General features: G+C 35.6%; 2 protein-coding genes across 2 annotated transcripts; one reads left to right on the top strand and one right to left on the bottom strand.

Annotated features, from left to right (window-relative positions):
• Positions 1-721: 721 nt before the first annotated feature.
• On the bottom strand, positions 722-8,456 carry jmjd4 (jumonji domain containing 4). Its single transcript, XM_082174057.1, has 6 exons — positions 7,852-8,456; positions 7,193-7,358; positions 6,930-7,055; positions 6,135-6,402; positions 4,158-4,304; positions 722-1,142 (listed from the first exon to the last, which is right to left on the bottom strand). Exons 1-6 carry the CDS (start codon positions 8,102-8,104, stop codon positions 834-836), a joined length of 1,269 nt encoding a protein of 422 aa, XP_082030183.1. The 5' UTR covers positions 8,105-8,456; the 3' UTR covers positions 722-833.
• A 226-nt stretch (positions 8,457-8,682) lies between these two features.
• snap47 (synaptosome associated protein 47) lies at positions 8,683-22,574 on the top strand. The gene is made up of 6 exons (XM_082174059.1): positions 8,683-8,916; positions 10,083-10,622; positions 10,942-11,444; positions 12,056-12,171; positions 14,999-15,171; positions 22,196-22,574. Exons 2-5 carry the CDS (start codon positions 10,129-10,131, stop codon positions 15,143-15,145), a joined length of 1,260 nt encoding a protein of 419 aa, XP_082030185.1. The 5' UTR covers positions 8,683-8,916; positions 10,083-10,128; the 3' UTR covers positions 15,146-15,171; positions 22,196-22,574.
• The last annotated feature ends 2,016 nt before the right edge of the window (positions 22,575-24,590 follow it).

Raw genomic sequence — 24,590 nt, 5'->3', positions numbered from 1 at the left:
TGTTGGCGTAAACAATGGCTACAGTACATCTGAAACCACATACTTTCTGAGTAGGTTATTTCTTTTAAATAATTTCATGACTTTTAAAAAAGTATGTTCTGTAGTATGAACGTGCATGGTATAAATGTAATCCAGATGTAGTACAATCATCATGTTGTCATTGTCATGTGACCTATCAGTGTCAGTTGCATCAGTTCACTGCCATTACAATTCCTCTCCCATGGCCACATGGATAGTAAAGTGTCCATTGGATTCACACTTTAGAAGCACACTCTGGAAGTTTTTAGTTTGGTTTACAACAAAAATTCCCCTATCCAACAATTACATTTACAAAAAGGGTGAGACATTAGCTTTACATTAAAATCTTTCATATGCAGCATTTTAAGTTTATTGAAAAACACCACTGAAAGTAAAAGAATTCCATCTGCTGAAAATTTGGACGTTGACACCCTGTGTTAAGTTTGTTAAGTTAATAACTCAATATTTTGTCACCTTGGAATTATAATATTTTCTATCTGACATTTTTGTAAAAATTGAGTTATTCACATATTCTTACTCTGTAGATAGAAACTTTTTGTTTTCTAAATAAAATATACACAACATAAAAAAACAAAACAATGTAAATAAGTTGTCACAAAGTCGAATGGAATGCAAAAACTTTATAACAATATCTCAAAACTGCTCAGAATGCAGATAGAACCTTATAATTCCAAGGAGACGATTTGTTATGATACTTTTATTATGACAGCATTAACAACAATGAAAACACAAATATGCTGTTAAAATAATTTATTTAGACATTTGCCATCGTTGATCTTCCACATACAGTATAGTTATACAATTGTACGAACAGCCTCTCTGATCTCCTGAAGCAGTTCCTCAGGTTTGAAGCTCAGAGCTGAAGGGTCCAGTCTCTTAAAGTCTTCATTGCCAAGCATGCTTTCAAATATCTGCAATACTCTCTGGAGGTCAAAGGCTGCATGGTGAGGGCCTAATGCACACAGACTTTCTGCAAGGAGGTCTTGGCAATTATCTGCATTTCTGGGACATGAATTCAAAAAGGATATTCTAGTATTTGCAATGGTCTTAAGGAAAGAGGCAAACTCCCCATAATCGATTCCTGTACATGATTTCATGATCACCTGAAATAGAATATAAATGAATGTATTATGACAGGAATTCAAAAATTATGTTTACAGTGGCCAAAAATACCTGGCTTAAGATTGACACGGTAATGTTTTACAATAAGGTTTCATTAGTTAACACTAATTAATGTATTAACTAACATGAACTAACAATGAGCAATACATTTGTTACAGTATTTATTAATCTGTTTTAACATTAGTTAATGAAAATACAGCCGTTTATTGTTTGTTCATGTTAGTTCACAGAGTATTAACTAATGTTAACAAATACAACTTTTGATTTTAATAATGTATTTGTAAATGTTGAAACTATGAAACATGAACTAAGATGAATAAATGCTGTAGAAATGCCGTTCATTATTAATTCATGTTAAATAATGTACATTTATTGTAAAGTGTTACCCTTTACACTTACACCACACTTAATTGTGTTATCACACTTATTCTTGTTTAATTTGTTTGGGCATGTTTTGGTTGTCAAACATTGTGAAGCATGTCCAAAATTGTTAAAAAAAAGTAGAGTGAGGTTAGTTCTGAGAAAAAAGGATAATTTGTTTGCAGATGCTATATGGCCAGCACAACCATTGGAAGACGACGCTGCTGTTTCCTGTACATGTGAGGGTTTTTATTAGGACTTGGGAGGGTGTCTTGTGTTTCTCTCTCTTGTTTTTACTCTCAAGCTGTAATTGCTCACAGTGGCCTGTTGTATAAAGCTAGTTGAACAAACTCTGAGAGTAGGTTTAGAGTTGACAAAACCACACAAATCCAACCTTGTTTAGATCAGGTTCAGCGGGTTCACAACACTTGGTATAACCTTTCTCTGTCAACTCAGGGTTTAACTCTGAAGCGTTCATCTGAAAGTGTCACATGTGCAGCAAACAGTCAATCACACGGAACATGGAGCACATCAGTTTAATTGACCTCTTGCGAGAGAGCTGCGCAATTCACTTCTCTGTTGAAAATTAAGAGATTACGAAAGATATCACGACTATAAATGCATTTACAAGGCAGAGATAAACACTGCTGCTGCAGTGAAAGTTTGAGAAGGCAGTTCTATATCATATAACTATATCAATGCAAGTGAATCAACTTAAGTTAAATCATTTATATAGGTTCACAAAGAGCTCAAATATTCATATATTATAACTAGTTTTTATATGTATATTCATATACATTTTAATGCAAAGTTGAATATTAATTGTCAATTCATATAATAACTATATGAATAGGCTATATTATACAAATTATAAATAAATATAATTCATATAATATAAATATCATAAATAATTAGCAGCAAAAAACTTGGGCAGTTTTGTGTCTAAAATTCTTTCACTATAAACTGCTTTAATTTGGAGCAAGAGATACAGGGGGTGTGGCTTTATCAAATCAGATGCATGTCATTTTGCCCATGCTGATTGATCTAGTTTTGGTCTGCGATCTCTAACCCAGAATAAAACCTGCTCCGGAGCAGGGTAGCATTGCAGTTTCAGTTACCATGGCAATGAAACCCGAAAAACAAACCCACCTTCTTGAGGCTGAAAACTCAGAGTTTGCTCAAACTAAACGCAAACCAAAACCAGTTTCATGCAACAGGCTTCAGGAGCTACTAATGAGAGATGATCTGATTAGCCAATAATTCTGAAATATAGATGCATGGCTCCCCGCTCTCCTGTCTTCCTTGACTTGTGACCTGTGGTGTACATAGTGATTGTTAAAGGAAACAGTACACTAGATATTTGTTGTAAGCACTGTTTGATTAAGTTGTGAGTTCTGGGAGGGAGGCTTTTGTAATTGTGTTTATTATCTGAATAAACAGGTTAGTATTTAAAATCAGTTAGATTTGTTTTATTTATTTTGGCTTACCCCCTTCCAAAGATTATGTTGCTTCTTTATTTAGCTGTTTTTTTTTTTTACTAACTTTATTTCTTGCACTATAAAAGTGTTTGGGTGTTTCGAAGTCTTGGAAGTGAGAGCGAGGACTCCAGGATATGTTTGATAGGATCACTGTTATTTGTTAAGGGTATCTTATTTTCTTTATTTAGATTAAAAAACTCTAAATGATCGCTTGACCAAGCAGAATGTAAAGATCACTTTCTCTTTTCAGAGACCTTGGCATAAGTGTTTATTGCCAGTATATGCTTGGACCCATCTGGGAGTTGTAGTTTTTGTTGTATGTTTTGTCCTGTTTCCTGTGCTCCTCCCTGTCCTAATTTAGTTGATGGAATCTGCAAGCTGCTCCACGTCAATGTCAAGAGGAGCCAGTATTTAAGCAGGACCAGAGAGAGATTCCCAAGAGGGTGAGAGTGTTGAGACATTGCCAGTCCTAGAGTGTTGCTCTTATTTACGTGTCTTAATCTTCAATTTGATGTTGTAGCTATAGTGTGCAGCTTTGTTATACAGTATATGTTGTGTCTTTTTTCTCTTTCTCCTTTTTGTTCGCTGAGGAGAAGTGGTGATGAAATATTGTTCTTGTAAATAATTTCCAGCATTTCAGTAATAAAAGTGTAGATCTTTAAAATGCATGCAAATTACAGTGAAGTGCAACAGTTATTGTACGTACGGTGCTCGGCAGTGATCAAAAAGAAACAGTTAATTTTGAAGTGATATCTTCTTGTAAACTCAGAGATGTGGATTTGGACGGCAATTAAATTACCACAAGACCTTGTTGTTTGTCAAAAAACAGTAAGTAATTCGGCCGGTGATTTTTACGCAGAGAAAAACACTGACATTCTGGATTCGGACGGCAATAAAATCACCAACTAATCCCTGTAAATGTACGACCCCATGAGAAACAATTACCGTCCGAATAGGGCTTTAAGATTTCTTTTTGCACCACCAATATTTTAATGATTTAAAAAGGTTAAGGACATGATTTCACAGTAGTACAACACTACACCATACGTGTATGTTACCACCATCTGCTTCAGGGATCTGATAGAGCGTTTGGACCCAGAAACAGTGATGCATGATGTCAGACTTAACAACCTAGAGCCAAAAAATAAACGCAGTTACCTGACAATGCTGATGCCAGGTGTCCATAGTATCACGCCATTCCTCAATTTCTCTCTGGACAGAAAAAAGTTCATCTTGCAGGAACTGCCACATGATGTCCAAATTACAGCCATTCAGCCAGTTATGATTGATGGAAATGGTATCCTCCTATTATTAAGAGATGCATTATTGAAACTGAGATGGCAGGCTGGTCAAAGAAGGTTTTTACTATGCTATGATATAGGGACAGGGTCTTCAAAATATCAAAAATGATATTTTTCTTTAAGCAAAATATTGTATTTATTTATTTTGACTTTTGAGTGAAATAAGACCCAAGTTTCATTAGATTCACCCAAATACTGCTAGATATATAATACATTCTAGATATAACATATTTTCTAATAACATAAACAGAATTACGATAGTAAAAAAAAAAAAAAAAACCTTATACTATTAGTAGGTTACTTCCATAACCCCGGTTCTCAGATAACAGAAGTGGGGTATCTACTATGGGAACAAATCAGGCGTGACCGACTGCGGAAGCTCCAATTACACCACCAGACTGATAAACCAATCGCTACAGCGATCAGTGTGCCCCGCCTCCCTAGTATATAAATCACTGCAGCCCACTGTCGCATCATTCTCATGCGATTAATCGCGATTGATCTTTTCACAGCCCTACTTATTACCGATCAACTCCATCTGTGAACTGTTAAATGGTAAATCCAATAATGTTTAATCTTTACAGGAAAGAAAGCGAGAATGACACAGTAGGGGGCTACAGACAGTTATATACTAAGGAGGCGGGAATCCCTGATCGTTGTAGCAATTGGTCTGTTAATCTGACAGACGATCACACCTGAGGCGCTCCCATAGTTTGAAATCATCTTCTGGAGTGTCCAATTTTGCTCCAGGAGGGCCATTATCCTGCAGAGTTTACCTCCAATCCCAATCAAACACACCTGAGCCATCTAATCAAGGTCTTCAGGATCACTAGGCTGCACTCCACTTTGCTTTTGGGTCAATCCATCTCAAGTAGGCCAATTTTTAGTTGCTTGACCATGTCTATTTTTTGAGTGATTACTTCTATGGCAAAACATCAGTTTAACCACAGTGGCTGTCTTGTCATGGCCCACAACAAATGTTGGGTTATATGGAAGTTTACAGAAACCTCATTATCTCAGTTCAGGATCATCAGCTCAGGTATTAGCTGCTTGAAACAAAAAAAAAATCTCTAGTGCACATTACATGGTACATGTACATATATAAAATATTTTGGACTTTAAAGAGACTCTAACATAAACACTTTTATAGAGAGTATAGAATGTATAAACGTAATGGGCAGAGTAATGTACAATGACAATTTTAGTAACAATATACTATAAATAAATATTTTGAGCCCTTAAACCACTCTTACCTCTAAACCTAACCCTAGCTATTTCTTTAAAATATATACAGTATAAAGAAAAAAATAACAAACATATGCAATCACAATTGATTTATTGCAAAAACGTCCAAATGACGAAGTTGCATTCGCAGTCTGTTTATAATAGTTTTGTGTAAAGTGCAGATATTACCCATTTAAATTGGTAATCACTGAAAATCTTATCCAATGAGCCAATAAGCATTTGATATCCCTGACACAATCTTTTGTTGTAAAGCTTCTTGAGGCTGCACATTTTGAATTTGTAAGTGCGGGATTTTATGTTTCCAGTCACTGCTGAGGATGGAGATGAAGATCAGTGATTAAAGGCTTGAATTTGGGTCTGTTCCTCACAATAATATGGGTTCTGAAGATTTGGATGACAAATAAAATGTACTGTTTTTATGATCATTTTGTTGCGTTTTTGTATTTTTGCAAAATTGTTGCAAATATTTTAAGCAATATTGTTCCTCCAAGTACATGAGACAGGACATTGGCCCTCCAGGACAAGGATTGGACACCCCTGTTCTAATACATCTTACATATTTGGACACCATTAAACCATTATTACTTACCAAATTGTAAACTTGATGATGCCAACCACTAGGTACAAAGATTATCTCCCCAGCTTCTTGAATGATCTCTAAAGGCTGACAGGCCTCTTCAAACTGTGCATACAGACCTTTGTCTTGAAGTACGGGTGCTGTTACATCATAGGCTAAGTTGCCATGACAGTCCCGGAGGAACTCCTCTTGGCCTGGAGGGTACAGGAGCCATTTCTTACGTCCGCAGATGTTGGCAGACCAACTGTAAGAGCGAAACACATCTGCATGGAAAGGTGTCCTAGAGGCAAGAACAAAAATTTTACTATAGACATCCAAAAGTGTGACAAGTAGCTAACTTGACATATTTCTGCAAATGCACACCAATTTATTTAAATTTTTAAAACAGTTAAATATAACAAAAAATATGTTAAAGCACACACAATTAGTAAAATACAATTAGTAAAATATTTTGACTTTATAAAACAAACAAACAAATGTATCATTTGGCAAGGAGTGCACAAACTATATTATAATGCCTTATAATTACATTGGGGTTCAAAAGTCTGAGAACACTTGTGAAAATGCTTCTATAATTTTCCAATTGAATATAACACTTAATTACAATGTTAAGAGCGTTTTGTGTATTTCAATGGAATCTGAACTTTTGTGCAAATTACTAATGCAGAATCAAATATTTCTTCACTTAACATCATAATGTTCCTTTGTTGTACATTTAGGTTTTCAAAATACAAAAACTGACGAGACTTTCAACATGGACACAGACTTTTATACCCAACTGTATGTGGACATTTATTCATACGGTACCATGACCCCTTAGGTCCCATGTAGACAAAACGATAATCATCCACTTCAGATGTGTCCCAATATTCATTCAGCCAATCAGAGGAGAAGTAAATTGGGTTCTTGTAAGTATTATGCTCAGGAAAGTTCCTAAAATGAACAAACACAGTTGACATGTAAACTTCCTTGATTTGACTACAACGTTTCCAAGCTAATCTTATTCATTCCATTCAAAACTACTACATGCTGTGCAATAACCTAGGTCATATGCTTTTAAAGAGCTGTACCTCTGCATATGCCAGTCCTTTAAGTAAAGACATCCTTTGGGTGAAGAATGCCCATTCTGTATGTACTCCCTCCAGTACTGGATAAACTCCTTAAAAGGCATGATCTGCTTCGGGTTGGAATTGTATTCTTTTGCACTGCAGTTTGCAACAGGAACAGGAGTCTCATCTGTATAATAAAATGAGGCTATGTATAGTTATAACATATAAAGGACACAGTTATACATAGGATATGCATTAGGCTACATGATTTGTTATCGTTTTGGTACTATTTTACAGCTTTTAAAAATGTATACTCACCAATACACAACAAAATGACATTACAATCTTTTAAATAAGTAAATTTAATAATCCGTTACGTCAACAGCAATGCAAAATACATGTTTCAAATGAACATAGGGAATGTTTATTTTCTGTAATGTGCAGTCATCACTTTTTTTGGCAGAAGCAAAAAAGATGTAAATAAAAAATAAATAAAAATCAAAGTAAATCTATTTAAAATCAGGCCTGGTGGCTTCACGGGGAGGGCTGGGTGCACCTTGCCCAGTTACTGTACTCATGATGAGCTTGTTCATATCTTACATTTTAGAGCTGGAACTTATAATGTGTGACATGTTAATGCAAGTATAATCATATATAATAGAATAGCATTCTTTGCTCACCAAATTCATGCAGAAGTCTTTGTAAATTTGGTTTTCCATCAACCGTGACCCAATTTTTTCTGCAGTTCCAATCTTCTGTGAATTTTTTGGAAAACATGCATGGTTGATTCGGAATCAGGTAGTTCTTGAAGAATTTCAAATAAGGTGTTTCTCTCTCTAAGTACTCAATGAAATAAGAGGAGCAGTGCTGTTGATGGATCTCCCTGGGCATTTTGGCCAAACTGCAGCAATTATGAAAGGTTTCCCTATCCATGACATCTCAGAAAGGAGCTCAGCCTTGTTTATTCACTAACATGATATTTCCACACGTTATTCCATGCTTGATATATCATAATATTAAAAACAAAACCTTAATAACAACTTTAAGTTCAAGATAATATTAACATAGCCAACAGATAGAACACATTTCAACAGCCTCATTCCTTTCCGGTGACCTGTTTGCGTGGTTATATTTAGGCCCAACTAATGTTTCGACGGTGCAACGTTCACGCTTACGGGTAATTAAAATTTCGATACAAACCGATTAATGTTTTCGTAATGTAAGTCGAACATATTAGTGTTTTTCTACGCCAGGTTTGGAAATGTCTATATCCAGTTGCCCACCCGGAAAAAAAACGTGTGCACACCAACTCAGTGATTAACTCGAGTTTGTGCGTAAAGAGCTATACAATGAGCTGTATAACAACAAAATAAAAAGTTCATTAAATATCAGTTAATTAGCTCTAAATAACTACAGGTCGATTTACTTAAATAGATACATGATGCTCCATCGTCATTTGCGCGGAATCTTTAATCATTCATTTTGCACGTCGGAGTGTAAACATGAGCGCACCAAACAATCTCCGCTGTGTTTGGTTTACATCGCTACAACGCTTTTGCGTTTTTTCTTTTTATACCGAGAGACATTAAGGTGGAACAGCAAAAGTCTCGCTTCCGACTGAGATTTACCCCGCAGAGAACATTAAACCAACCCTTTACGATGTGAAGGGATGTTGTTTATCTTAATGCTTGATTTACGTCACAACCTGCCGTAGCTGTCAGTTGAAAGTCAAAATCATCATTAAGGTATGACATAAATTATGTTTATTTCCTTATTACATGTAATGCCAACTACACTAGCATATACTGTTACTGCGCATACAGAACCACTTGAAAAATAAATGTAAATGGTCTTTAAATAATATGTACATTTCTGTACTGTGTTGGTTTCATGTCTTACAATCAAATGCATTAGCACAATACGTTTAATAGAACAATAGAACATTAGTACAATAACGTACGTTTAATGTGTTCTACAGACATTTCATGATCTGTTTCTCAAGCAGTGGTTTCCAATTTTTTTTTCTTCTTCTTCTTCTTCTTTTTGACTCGAAGGCCCTCTATATAATGTAATATTAACAGAACTGTAGGCTATATATATATATATATATATATATATATATATATATATATATATATATATATATATATATATTCAGTTCTGTTAATGTCCCAAATATACGATGATTATTTAACCGTTTATTCTGTGCCAACTTTCGGTCACTTTATGGATCATCAACCCATAAAGTAGATCATTATGATCTTTGAACGCTTCTTTCAATTATGGGCATGTTCGTGTTATGTTAGCCTATATAAATATGTGTGTGTGTGTGTGTGTGTGTGTGTGTGTGTGTGTATTGTCAGGAATTCATTTTGTGATGTTCTTAAATAAAAAAATAAATAAAAAAAATGAATTGTGACTTCAGTTAAAATATTGATTTTTGTATTTTAGTTTTTTTTATTAAGTTAGTTAGTGTTAATATATTTATATTAAATAATAATAATATATTATTTGAAATAATTTTACATCATGTGGTCACCCTGTTTGCTGGTGCCCCCTTGTGGACATTTGTCCCCTGGTCGTGAACCTGGTTGAAGGTTTTCACTCAAACATGTCCCAAAATTAGTGTTGACAAAGTTGTCTTTTCTGTCATCATCACCCTCATGTCATTCCAAACTGGTATGGTTTCCTGTCTTCTATAAAGCACAAAAGGAGTTTTTGCAGAATGTTCAAGCTGCTCTTTTCAACGCAATGAATGTAATGTCTCCTTCTGTGTCCCACATCAGACAGAAAATTGTACAGGTTTAGAACGATATGAGGGTGAGGAAATAATTGATATACTTTTGATGTAGATAGAAGTGTCTGGTGATGACTACTTACTAATTTATTATTTACATCGCTCACTTGACAGGTGAGCTCCCTAAGTCAGGGTAGCTGTTCCAAATCATCACAAAAAGATGAGCCAGGAGGTATCCATCCATAGTTGGCCCGGCTCTTATTACATCAACAATGAGAAACGCTGGGCCAGTGGCATTCTCTCCTTAACCCGCACCACCCTGCGCTTTACCTCTGAGGAGAAACAAGAGATTCTGACAAGCCTGAGGCTCTCGCGAATCATGGAGATCAAGATGGAGTCCTCCAGCTTAATCTTTAGTGCTCTTACTGTGTTGGAGCAGGGAAACCTCAAGCACTGGTTTGGGTCTCTCAGGCCTTGCCGTACTACCGTTTTCCACGTGCTAGTGCACTTCTGGAGGGAACGGCTGCTGTCACCCACAGAGCCGCAGGGAGCTGAAGCTCCTCTCAGTAAGGGCCAGGAGCTGATCAGCCTGATATCTGGAGCCCAACGGAGGTTGGAGGATACTGGAAAAGTTCTGAACCACCAGGGAGAGCAGTTTGACAACATGATTCAGGGCCTGGACAAGATTGAATCAGACCTGAGTGTGGCAGATAAGTAGGTTTTGCTCAGATTCAGAATCCTAAATATTCAACTTTGGTACATACACTCTTAAAAATAAATGTTCTTTATTGGCATCTATGGTTTCATGTAGAACCTTTAACATCCAAGGAACCTTTCCATTTTCTAAACTATATCTAATAAACTGTGACAATGTGAGAAATGTTGAAGGTGTCTGAATACATCTTGGTTTGACTGTACATGTCTTCAGCAGCTGCAGTATCCTATACAATCATGTGTTGTATTTATAGTAATGATTTATCTAGTTGTAGTCTTGCAGTTCTACATTTAATGCCATTGATTCTCTTGTGTGCAGACTACTCTCCGAACTGGAGTGTCCGTCTTGGTGGCCTTTTGGCAAACTGCCATGGAAGAGCCACCAGGAGGCCAAGTCTGAAGTAGCTGCCAAGGTGCCCTATACTAAAGGTTCAGGCAAGGGCCAAAAAGTCATACTCAGCATTCCAGCTGTTATCTCTCGGGTTGGAAACTCTGAAAACATGAAACCAGGTAGCCTGATGGTTTCGGTCTCCTCTCTGGAGGTTCGAGATGCAAACGGACAGCTCCTTCATTGCTTTGAGAAGGAAGAGGTGGATGATATCCATGTGCACAACCCCTACGAGATCAGTGTTCGGCAACGCTTCATTGGGAAACCTGACATCTGTTTCAGAGTTCTCTCTGCCAGGATGACTGAAGCTTTATCTGTATTGGAGATGCAGTACAAGAAGAAAGTTGAGATCACACGTGACTATGCAGCATTTCAGGCAACTTTGGCAACCACACCAGGAAGCCCAGAAGGTGGAGGAAACATTTGGAGTGCAGGTACAGTTAGAGAACTAGCTAATGTTTCCACGGATCAAAAATTACAGTAAATTATCATTTCTAATTCTAATAAATGTTGTATTCTTAAAAGCTTTGTTCATCAAATGATTCTGTACTTGCAGCTTGCCACCAAATCTTTGTTTCTTTGAGTAAGCGGTTTAGAAAAAACTAACTATAACATTCTCTACGCCGGTCTTGGGTATCCACTGCTGTGTACATTTTTTGTATTACTATTTTGTGCACAGTTTGTTAATTTCATGGAGCTCTTTCCTAACAAACTGATGATTTGAATCAGGTGTGTTAAATAAAGAAGACAAAATGTGCAGAGCTATGGGTCCCCAGGACCGGAGTTGATAATACATTAGTACCTTGCAAGCAGAGCAATTACAGCTACACATAAGAAAACGTTCAAATTCTGATAATGGATAGACGTAACACTGAAAGTCATAAGGTATTTCAACCACATGGTGGCAGCCATGCTCCAACAGCAGTTCATTAAAAACCCTCCGAGATCCCATTGTGGGCTTCTTAATAGGCCTATTTACCAACATTCTTCTAATCTTAACAACAAATCTCAAAGAAATATATGAGCTCATTCTGTGTCACTTCAGGTCATGGAAAGGATATAGATGTGCCAGTGGAGGTGCCTGCTGGTGAACTGACACAACTTCAACTTCAAGTGCTTCAGCCCACTGTTACTGAGGCAGAGGCACAGGAGCTAAAACAGGTTTGAGATCAGTGTGGTTGTCACTTCTTATTGCAGACAAATACAGTACAGTACAGTCAAAAGTTTTGGCAGTGTCAAATTTTGTGTTTTGCAAAGTTTGCTGCTTCAGTATTTGTGGATTATTTTTTCTCATGTTTCTATGGTATTCTGGAAAACAATAAGCATTTCATAAGTTTTAAAGGCTTTGTTTTTGACATTCAATATATGCAAAGAGTCAATATTTAGGCATATAGTTTTGACCCTTCTTCTTCATAACCTCTGCAATTCACTCTTGCGTGCTGGATATCAGCTTCTGGGCCAAATCCTGACTGATAGCGATCCATTCTTCCCTTATTAGCTCTCGGAGGTGGTCACGATTTGTTGGCTTTTGTCCACTAGCCTTTTGAGGATTGACCACAGGTTCTCTATGGGTTTAAGATCTGGGGAGTTGCCGGGTCACAGATCCAAAATTTCATTATAATGATCTCCAAGCCACTTCATTATTCATTCTTGCCTTATGAGTTGGTGATCCACCATGCTGGAAAATGCACAGACCATCATCAAATTGCTCCTGGATGTTTTTATACCATTCTTTATTCCTGGCAGTGTGTTTAGGCAGAATTGCGGGAGAGCCCACTGCCTTGGATGAAAAGCAATCCCACACATGGGGTTCAAAAACTGAGTGAACAAACTACAGTGTGACTGGCTGGGGCCTGTAGTTTTTTTATGACTCAGGCGTGGGAAGCTGACTCTAGGCTTTCCCCATTCCTCAAAGATATAAGATCTCAGTGCCGTCATCTGCAGACGACCGCAGTGCCAGCAGTAAAACCTATCAGTGCTCAGCTGAGGTGCATCATGGTATGCAGAAACCAGGCTTAAACACTGACGCAAAAACAGTCAACCATTTTTCATCAAGTGCATCATTATGGGGCTGTGCAGAATGGAGCACTTCGTGTTGAATAATTCCAAAACACAATATTATTGCTGTTACCAGAGGTAATTGATGGTTGGTCAACCATCACATATATCACATTTCAGTGTGGTTTTGGGGTTGAGAAACACTAAAAACAAACATGTTAAGATGCCACGAGGGGAAGGAAAATACGTTTTTTAAAAGGATGAGGGCAGGGCAGCTTGTCTTGGAGAAGATTGTAATGTACTGAGTACAGACTATAATAATGTAACAAAAAAAGATGTACTATAAAATGTCACTCTTCACAGTAAGATTTAATTATAACATACAAAATATTAATAGTGTTCAGTCTCATAGTAATAGTAATTCATTGTAATATGAGTGCACCGTCTTTGTATATCTAAAGTCTTAAGTCATAATTTATTGTTCTGGGCATTTTAGTTTAATTGTATTGTAACTTTTTTAAAATCTTTATTGTTGATTATTATTCTATATACTCTGACCTATTATTCATTATAATATATTAATAGTGTCTTCCTAGTGTAGGAAGATAAGGTATTATATTATTTTGCTTGCATCCAAAGTAGATTAGGTTTATTATCACTTTCACCACTTTTACAACTTATATTCAAATCCATATTGGGTGATTGGATCCCAAATGTACATCACTAAATGCAAGCGTTAATGTCTAAAATAATTTTTTATCTCATCACTTAAACCATTCAGAGGTAGTTAGGAACACATGTGACTGCATCACTCATTCGTCCCTGATGTCTCCTGAACACCAGCATCTTAGACTGGTGACTTAGCTGTCTGTCAACCTCTGTGCAAAACAGTTAGTAAAAGGTTTAAACTTGCTGAATTGAAATGGGTCATGAATTGAGAAACCTCAAACTCAAAACTTCCTTGTTAGTCCAAAAACCGATTTTATTGAATCCAAGCTCAGAAAATGACTCGTTTGGAATGTTGTCACATTATGACGTAATAGTGCGACGAAAGACCGCCTCTGCAGAACCAAATCAACGCCTACTTCTACATCATTGTCTTTGGCCCTGCCCACTGGCACGTTAGTGAGATGAGAAGAGAAGAGAGATAGAGGATCACTGGACTAAAAATAACATTACCTTCCAAGGGATCCTAATGCTAGGAAAGTGGTTACTTATTTTCAACTATATGAATGTCTCAGTATAGCATTATTTGTTTGTTCGGTATATTTCACTGTGGATTCTTTGGTAAATCAGTCACATTTTGGTGCAGGCTTTGCAAACAGTCTTTTACTGTAATATGTGGACCAGACAGTAATGCCACAACATGTAAGTAACCGTGATAATTCAAATGCCTAATCTATGATCAGTGATTTCTTATATGATTCATACAGTCAGGCGTTATTTGTCTCAAAATCATTCATTGCTCTTTATCAAGCCGGAGGTTTGATAAAGGATCAAACTCACATTGTTTCTTTTAGTATCATGGAAATAATCTGTTATTTAATTTGTGATTAAATTATATACAGATGAATTGATCAAAGAACGCTCCGTTATAGTTTATCAGTGAGTGAGTTTTGGACTCTCACCTAAACTTCCGTAATTATCAATAACACTGTCTACACTCTTATTTACATCATGTTTGAACTGTGATGAAAGCATTCGTGAGAGTGCAGATTCTATATCATAGCAAGATGTTAGCCAATCACAGCAGTGGGCGTTTACACTGAAGTCTCACAGCAGACACGCCCCTTCCAACAGAGCGTTCAAATCAGAGGGCTAAAATCAGTGTATAAAATGGCCTTTTATTTCAAAATTATGACAATTTTAATAAATCATGACCCCTTTAAGAAGTCAATCCTCAATGTCCATAGTATATCTATATTTAGAACTGCAACCCCAATTATTCATTATCATCCACATGATTATGTTGTGTTCTGTGTTTGTGTAGATGCTCCAGCAGCTGAAGAGTCTTGCCCTGGAGGCTGAGACAGAGCTGGAGCGTCAAGACGAGGCTCTGGATCTATTGAGTTGTTCTACCGACCACACCACCATGAACATTAACAGGCACACCAGCCGCATGAGGAAACTGCTGTAAACTTAATGCTTAATGCCAGATTAATGGTAAGATATTCACAGGTATACACAAAAAATCTTTAGAAAGTGTGTTTCTTAATAGCGCACTGTTTATACTGTAAATTCATTTGATCTTTATGAGGAAGGTAGAAAGCTGTAAAGAGAGCAGTAATAGCAAGAGCAAAAGGTTTGGGTTAAAGGTTATGCATTTTGCATGCTAAAAAAAACATACGCGTAAAGGTAGGGACAACCCAAACCGACGCCAAAGAACTAGCGCTGATGAAAGCACGATTGTGTTGTCACCTCGCGTCGCCTGCGTCGGGGCAGGGAAAAAAGTTCTCTATATCTAAAACTCTGATTTGACGTAATCTTACCTGAGTGTTCTTTGGCGAATATTTCAATATTACCATGAGCGGAGTGGAATAATGGAGCCTTTTTGAATGATGCCTTTTTTGAATGATGAATGTAGATGAATATATCTGCAGAAATAGTCTCATTTACACGCAGGCGCAGAACGCTCATTCTAGCTGACAGTCGGCTGTAGTTCTCTCGGTGTGTTCAAGTGCAGTTTTTTTCCCCCGATGCAGGCGATGCAAGGTGACAACACAGTTAGCTTTCATCAGTGCTAGTTCTTTGGCATCAGTTTGGGGTGTCCCTACCTTAAGAGTGAGTGTCATAATATTTGTAGTAAATATTATAAGAAATTTAGAAATTTTGTCATAAATTTAATCTTTCCAATTTAATTTCCTGGACTTTATGGTTTTAGGATCAAGATCGTACTTATTATTTTGATTTTACTATTGATATTATTGTTGGGCTTGTATTAATGTCTTGTTTATTTGTTCTGTAAGGTGTCCTTGGGTGTCTTGAAAGGCGCCAACAAATAAAATGTATTATTATTATTATTATTATTATTATAGTAGGGATGTCAAAGTACCAGTACTTTATTACGAAGTTGACACTAAAATAAAATACACCTATAAAAAATAATGCTGATTTTTTAATGCTTACATGTGTATTTGTACATGTGCTCTGAAACGTGCTTATGTTTATGCTACTGAGTGTGAACATTTAAATAATCTTCTTAGTCACTAAACCCATCCGATCTCTACATTAGGCTTTATTGTAAATGCAGCCTAATAGATCTACTTTTATTAATAGTTCACCCAAAAATGAAAATTATCCCATAATTTACTCAATTTACCCTAGGTGTAGGCTATATGACCTTCTTCTTTCAGCCAAACACAATCAGAGTTATATTGAATAATATTCGGGCTCCTCCGAGTTTTTGAAGCTCCAAAAAGCACATCCATCCATCATCAAAGTAATCCGTATGACTCCAGTGGGTTAATAAATGCCTTCTGAAGTGAAGTGATGGGTTTTTGTAAGAAAAATATCCATATTTAAAACTTTTATAATCATTGGCTTCCGGCAACGGCCATACGCACATTCACAAGAGAGTCAAGTTCCGGCAGAAGGGTGACCTCTGACCTGATGTATGACATAGCTCCTCTTCTGTTATATCGAAATCCTCCCAGATTTGTCTCTAAAACTTTTTGTTTTACACTTTAGACTAATTTGTGACCGGGCGTTTTGTTTTGCTCAATCCTTCGATTCCATGTTTGCCATTTCTCACCTTAGCTTACACTATGCCTTCAGATGTGGCCATTAAGAATGCTTGTTCATAGAATATCCACCAGATGGCACATGGAACAACATGCTGTATTCTACAGGCCAGACCAAATTGCTCGTAAACACTTTGCAATGATTCGTCTCGATTGTTAAATATGCTTATAGATTATTACAGTACGTTGCATTTTAAAAATAGAATTAACTTAATTATAAGTGTCTGATAAATTAATTGCATGTAATGTTGTGATTGTGAGAAAACTACAATAAAATATAGGCTAAATAAAATAGTATTAGACACAAATATTTGATCTATTTACACATGAGTGCAAAGCGGATCATTATTTGATGTGCTTTGTAAACACAGTGTTGTTGTTCAAATTTAAAGATGCCTGCGCGCGCGTGCATGCTAAAAGACTAAGTGCAACAATAAGTTAGCCTAAAAATACACTGCCGGTAAGATTTTTAATGTTTTTAAAAGAAGTCTCTTTTGCTCACCAAGGCTGCATTTATTTGATTAAAAAACAACAACAACAAAAAACAGTAAAACTGTAAAATATTATGACAATTTTAAATAACTGTTTTCTATTTTAATATATTTTAAAATGTAATTTATTCCTGTGATCGAAGCTGAATTTTCAGCATCATTCCGGTCTTCAGTCACACGATCCGTCAGAAATCAGAAATCATTCTGTGGATTTGATGTTCAAAAAACATTCATTATTATTATCAGTGTTGAAAACAGTTGTATACAATTTTTTTTTTTCAGGATTCTTTGATGAATAAAAAGTTCAAAAGAACAGCATTTATTTTAAGTAGAATCTTTTGTAACATTATAAATGTCTTTACTGTAACTTTTAATCAATTTAATTCATTGTTGATAATTAAAAGTATTGATTTCTAAAACAAAAAGGTTTTAAAAACAAAAAATCTTAGCAATCAAAAACGTTTGAACGGCAGTGTATATCAGTATCCAATGCTGAAGCAACCATCAATCATGTATTTTACAATAGATCTTTTTTGATGAATTTTGGTAAATTTGCTTTAAAATTATGTTCATAATAATGAGATGTGATCTCTTAAATACAGGGTTTGTACGTTCATGAAAAACCTGGAAAAGTCATAGCAATTTAAATTAAAATAGCAATTTTCAGGCCTGGGAAAGTTTTGGAAAAATAAATAAACACAGAAAGTGATAGTATTGGTTAAACAAACTACAATAGCCTACTTAAAGGTACAGTCTGTCATTTTTTCGCCACCAGAGGTCGCATTTTCAAAACAATAACAAAGACGAAACTTTATGACGCTATGAAGGAGAGTGAAACGATGGGAGATGTCATTTTCACCATCCAGAGATGTATGGAATTCACAAATCATATTATTATATATCAGCTAATAAATTGGTTTTTGTATTACTTGTACGTTTGATCACACTATTTTATGTCATCGTAATGAATTAGCTGCAAGGAACGTGAAATGTAATGCTTGTCAGTCACTAATTGGCTATGTGACTATTTGTCCAATGATTTGGTGGGTTAATGCTGCGCAGTTTTACACGTTTAAAACAATAGTACTAAAAGCACATTTGAACAAACCCACAGTATTTGCAAGTAACTATTTTTGTGCAACACATACTGTATTTAATTTCACTGCCATAGACATGGTCACCAGACTTGATAAAAAGCGTTACTGAAGTACAAACAAAGTGCAATATAACTGTATGTGTACAATAAATAATATATATTTGCTTACCTGTCTATTAAAACACATGCGAGACTGGAGTCTCTGTCAACAGATCAAGTCCAAGTTTGTCACGAAGCTCTCTCCATCTCGAAAACGCCACGCAAATATTGATCCTTGTTTTATTTCTCAGTTTTTCCCAAATACTGCTTGCCTCAGTTGATCTAAGTTTTTTTTTTGTGTATTTACTGTACTCTCCAATCAATAATCGTGAACCATGATGACTGAACGACACAACAGTGGCGTGCAAGATATTGTATCACAGATATGTATACATAGATCCGTATGTAATTTAATCCGTTTTTATGTAGTACACAACTGCATGAAAAATATCACACTGCAAGTGGTTTTTGGTTATTTTATTACAAATATATTACATATTGTACCTTTAACGTTCATTTGATCCATCTGACTGAGCATTCAGTCAGATTTCCTTTTGCAGTGTTGAGAATTATAACCAATCACACATATTCTGTTAAATATGAATGGCCAATCAGAGGCATTCAGATTAGTCATCGCTAAAACAAATTCTGACTGAAACTCGCGAATTCTCCCATCATAAAAAAACAAAGTGCAGATTCATTGTAAGAGATTCATGTCGCAGTGTCGTCAGCTTCTGTGATTTTAACGGGAGTTTTTGTGAGAGTTAGATTGGTCGCATTCTCTACTCACTTTCTGCAGTTTATGTTAATATAATTCAATTTATTCATCATGCTGATAAGATTATGTGAAGTCTTCATTTTCTAATGCATAAAAAGCTAAAAATAATTAATAAATGATTCTAAGATCGTTTTATCGGTGTAGCCAGAATATGACGTGCAGTTTCCCCAAACACAAAAACATTTTATGTATCTATTAATGGACATTTAATAATCATTTTTACAATATCAAGTGATATCAAATGTTAAATATCTGTGATTATTATGTTTTTCAAAATAAATGAAAATTATTCATTTTTATTTTATAAAGTTTTTCATCTGTTGAGAGGTGATACAAATATTCGTGGCTTGAAACAGAACGAAAATTGACTGGCTTGTGCAGTGTCTCTACTGAGAGCCATTGTAGTAAGCTTTGGCCCATTATTTTGCCCTCCAGGCCACCGCACAGGTCACGTAACTGAAAACTATGAATACACTAAAAGTGCGCTTAGTATATGAAAGAAAAACATACATTAATAAGTCGTTCAGAGTGAAATGAAAAAAATAAGAAATTTGTGTCCCTGAACACGAATCAATAAACTATATACATTTCGTGACTATATGGCAGGAACTGCCTTGAGATCAGGCTGAAATATTAGACAGAGACTTCTGCTATATTGGGAAAACTGGCAAAACCGATTAATCTTAAAATACACTGAATGCTTTGTGAATGAAAGGTGAGAAAACAAAAACTAGCCCCTTCTTCTGTTAACCTCACTAGGACGCCGATGCACTGAATGTCTTTGTTTAAATTAATTCAAAGTTACTGTTAGATTTAATGTTATTACATTGACAAACTATACATCATTAGAAAAGATTGAATACTCAGGCTTCAGTATTTGCAACAAATACATAAATATATTATGCAATAAATAAATAAATAGGCTGTTTAAAGTTAAAGTTGTGGTTAAGAATCAGGGTGGACACTGGAATGTAGTAGCTAAAAACTGCAGTGTAGCCATGTATGATCACTTTCAAAAAATAAAAGCTCTGACATGGCCATTTTGTCGTATTGTTGTGTTCATTTTATTATAAAAACGTTTTATTACTATTTATTTTATGTTTTGCAGGGAAATTGTTTCTCGAAATTGTTATATATGTTCTATATATATATCTCAATGGAAGCTACGTATGGTGTTAAAAAAATAAAATAAAAGAGATATTAGTAGTAGTAGTATTATAGATTATTATTATTATTATAAACTAGGCTACATTAAAAAAAGTCAAACAAAATAATGTTATTAATCTGTATTTTTTCTAATCAAACAGGTTTCAGAACGTTAATAATACAGAAAGAACGCAGGAACAGAAACGTTCAAATAGATTTTGCTCGGAGCGAACCGGTGGAATTATTTTTTTCCGTTTTTATTCCCTGGAAAAACTATGATACAGATTGTACTTTTAAGTGGCCAATGAATGAACAATATAGGCCTATTAAAATATCAGAATTATTTGGTGGAGGCTTCTGCTACCTAATCTGTATAAAATAAAGTAGTTAGTGATATAAAAAGCATAACATGTCTGAACAGGTCTTTGGCAAATACAGACATTAAAATGCAATATAATTTTATGTTAGACTTACATAAGTCACCTTTTCGTCATTGTGTCCTTGCAAAAGACCTTTTATAGGCTATTTAAATGTCAAAGAAATGCGTTCAATTCACAGTGTGAATAACAAGGTTGCTGAAATGGGACGGGATATTTGCACTTATAAGTTCACTAAAAAAGTTAGTGTAACACTTTTATTTTAACACTGTTTTACGCTACAGTAATATTCAAACGCCAATGACAAGCATGTAAAAAACATAAATAACTGAATCATTAATATTTTATTTCTATTTGAGCTGTAGGCTACATAAACAATATACTTAGAAATGTAGTTCTCACACATTTATGAGCTTTGTCGCTTGCTGTCAATATGGCCCTGGAAGAGGTTAACACATCCGATGTATATTATTGGCTTCAGTACACGCTATAACTGAGAAAGAAACATGACTACCGTCTACTGGTAATGTACGTCATGTGCCAGAGAACGTCACTACTATGGCAGGTCGGAAAATCCCTTTCCCTGGGATGCGCATTCTTAAAGGCCACATCTGTACTCATTAGTCCTTGAATTCTTGCAACAATACAAGTTGACACCGGTGTGACTAAAAGTTTGCTAACAAGTATTCCCTACTCAAGCAAGGCAGTATTTGACTCTGGTCAAGCCTATTCAATATGAGCAGACTGGGAGTGGCCTTGGATGGCAACATGCCCAGTGCATTATGGGTGTTGAAGTTCTCCTAGCTATTTGGCAAGGGAAGACAACAACCCTTTTTCTTTTTCACAAGTCAGGTACCACCAATAAAAAAAAACGTCTTTCTACCAAATAGGCTGCCAGGTTAAAGCCCCTTTTCCCAACAGTGAATTTCCACTTTAAGTGGTCTCACATCTACCCAGTGATTCCTACCAGCTTTTTTTCTTTTCCGTGGCACTCTCATACAATTTAGGTATAGTCTACATTTTCATGTAAAAAGTAAAGTAATAGATTACATAAATGTACCTAAATCTGTACAAAGCTTATTAATGTGGGTGTTGGATCTTGTGATGCATCTAAGGATGTGGCAGCCTGTAGATCACATAAAAACTGTTTATTGCAGTGTACTAAACATTTCCAACAGTTTAAAAAGAAAGTTTTTGTAGATTGTGAGAGAATTACAAAAAAAGTACTGGTGCAGAAATACATCTCTGTCTGAAAAATATATAATTAGGACTACTCCTCAAAAATCCATTCCACCAGATGTCAGTAGTAGGACCTGACAGGAATCCATTTATTCAAAAGTGTTATCATTCAGTGTGGATGGGTCTTTTAGGTTAACATATCTTATAATTGAGTGATTGAACTACTCTTAAAAAAACAACAAAAAAAACAACATATTGTTAGTGAAATCAGGTCAGTTTTTTGTCTGTGTAATTTGCTATTTTTGCTTCCAAAATGAATGTCTTTTTTTTTTCCTTCTCAGGTCAACATAGATCTGCAGCCTGCAAACTAAATCTGACAACAGACAAATTACTTTTCAGCATCATTTTGCATGGCTTAACATTCTAACCCTCTGGAAAAAAATCTAGTGAACTCTGACATAACTTGAGCACTGTAATCAATTTGAAGTTGTTGCTGTTAGGAAGTGACATCTCAGTATTTCACAAGATTCTGTACGTTGTCAACCACTTAAAAGTAATGCACTCTATCTTAGGTGTAATCCTGCTTTATTGTCACTGTTATATGTGTGCTGAACTTCAGTCAGTTGATTCAATCAGTTGTTGATTAGTGTAAACTGATAATGATGATATTTACTGTGTTCTTTGTGATCAAGACAAGTGTAAAATAAACTCAAACTGTCATTTGTTTGTTGTCACTCTTCTATAAAACTGGGGGATTGATTTCCTGATAACAAACTTGAATAAATTTAGCTGAAAAAACAAACAAAATTAAGGAGTAAACCAAGTTCTATCTCAACATCTTGATTTGGTGTGTATTTTCTTACTGGTGGTGGAAGCGCTTCATAATAACAGTGCTCAACAGTGCAGAGTGAAGGCTTGTGAACAGCAATGTTGATTCATTTTAGACTGACTCAATGGTGAAGTACTAACACTTGTTGGGGAACCTTGTTATTATCCTGTTGCATCCTGTTGGCAAAAGAAGTTAAGCATCTGCCCTTGTGTGATTATGACGAAAGAGAGACCACCGTTTACTAAAGGCACAGACCGTTTTCTTTTGGCAAGGTTAGAGGACCCCTTGGAATCTTGACTTCTGTGTGTCAAGCAGTGAGTTCTTGCCCAGAACAGAACCATGCCGCCATTTAAAATGGAATATGCTAATTGTCAGTCATCTTTGTCAATAGTGATCCTGACAGAAATGCACTTATGCAACCTAACATTTGGAATTATTGGAATTATTTTTGGAATTACTATTAGGAATTTCATCGTTTAATTTTTTTAACCAGTTTTCACAATGTAGTTAATTTATATGATAAATCAGAATACTAGATGAGGGAAAATAAAGCATGCGTAGGAGTTGACTTTTTTGTGTGCTTTTATTATAGGTGAAAGTGCGATAATTCTGATAAAATGTAAATATACATTTCTGAAACGACAGCAATCATTGTGATAATAATTTTGAGCAAAATACTTTAGATTATCAATTGAACCATTATGCAGCATGATGAAAATGTAGACTAAAATGCCCAGACATTTACCCAAGGTTCATAGACCAGGTTTAAGCCTAGTCCCAGACTAAAATGCATGTTTGAGCTGTTTTAACTGAAAGTAAGTGCCATTGTTTTGTCTCAAGATTTACATCAGTAAGGTTTTTTTTTTTTTTTTTAAGGCAGGTTTATAAAAGCTATTTAAATGTCCTAATTGAACCAAGTCCTATTACTGGCTTAATCTAAGCCCTGTCTGTGAAACCAAAATTTGACTAAACAAAAACAGAACAAGGTTAACTAAAAATGATAAAAAATTAAAAAGTACATTTGGCACAGGACTAAGACTAAATTTAATTAACACTAAAGTGAAGTAGACTTTGGGCTTAAACTAAGCACAATGTTTTTGTGCTTGTTTTACTTTCTGCAGCAGAAAATCTGGGGCACATTGACTCATTCTATGTGTTTTGCTTCTGTTTACCAAGGACACTTGTTTCACTCCTTTCAATTGCGTGATAAACAGCAAACTCTTTTGGTATTTTCTGCATAAACTCTCAAGACGTACATTTCAGCTACTTGGATTGGGTAGCCTGAAGACATGGAGAGTATGAACACATACTGGTGTGGTTAGAAGCAGCCATGCCATGTGAGGAAGTGGCAGCGGTCTGGTCCAACCACAGTCACTGTACTTGAGATCCGGCTCTGTCTTGCAGCGGATGGTGTGGAGACAGTAGTGATTTTTACTGGCCTTCACTTACTGGTCTGTTTACATGGTGGACTTGAGGTAGGCTACTCTGGGAGGAGGGGTGCCTCTTAATGGTAAATCAATCAGCTTCATCCTCTCACATGGGAAAAGGTTGGTAAGGGCATGGACTTTGATTCTGTTGAGTAAATATGCTTGTTATAACCAAGTGTATCAAGAACTAATCTTGGATATCACTGCCAACTAAACACTTTTTTTTTCTTTTTTAATAAAAGCTGGAATTACTTAAAAATATAGTGCATCATTTTTGCGAGCCAATTTTTAAGCATTTTTTAAAGAATTATTGTTAATTCTTAGTTCATGTTAACTAAAGTTTGTTAACTAATGAAACCTTATTGTAAAATATTTAGGTTTACACAGCTATGCATTCTAAGATCATTTAGATTTTAGATAGCCTATTTATCTAGATGTTCATTTTCTTATTACTTTTAATAAAATATCTTAAATTAAATT

Source organism: Leuciscus leuciscus (assembly GCF_965113295.1).
Source record: "Leuciscus leuciscus genome assembly, chromosome: 6".
Classification (NCBI taxonomy): domain Eukaryota; kingdom Metazoa; phylum Chordata; class Actinopteri; order Cypriniformes; family Leuciscidae; genus Leuciscus; species Leuciscus leuciscus.
This window is presented reverse-complemented; position numbering and strand designations above follow the sequence as displayed.

Excerpts from the sequence above, each read along its gene's own strand:
- jmjd4 (XM_082174057.1), bottom strand. The coding sequence starts at position 8,104 with ATGGATAGGGAAACCTTTCATAATTGCTGCAGTTTGGCCAAAATGCCC. Across the intron at positions 7,359-7,851 it reads AAGACTTCTGCATGAATTTG|ATGAGACTCCTGTTCCTGTT; the intron begins GTGAGCAAAGAA and ends TTTATTATACAG. Across the intron at positions 4,305-6,134 it reads ATCATCAAGTTTACAATTTG|GAGGATACCATTTCCATCAA; the intron begins GTAAGTAATAAT and ends TCTTAATAATAG.
- snap47 (XM_082174059.1), top strand. The coding sequence starts at position 10,129 with ATGAGCCAGGAGGTATCCATCCATAGTTGGCCCGGCTCTTATTACATC. Across the intron at positions 10,623-10,941 it reads GACCTGAGTGTGGCAGATAA|ACTACTCTCCGAACTGGAGT; the intron begins GTAGGTTTTGCT and ends TCTTGTGTGCAG. Across the intron at positions 11,445-12,055 it reads AGGAAACATTTGGAGTGCAG|GTCATGGAAAGGATATAGAT; the intron begins GTACAGTTAGAG and ends GTGTCACTTCAG.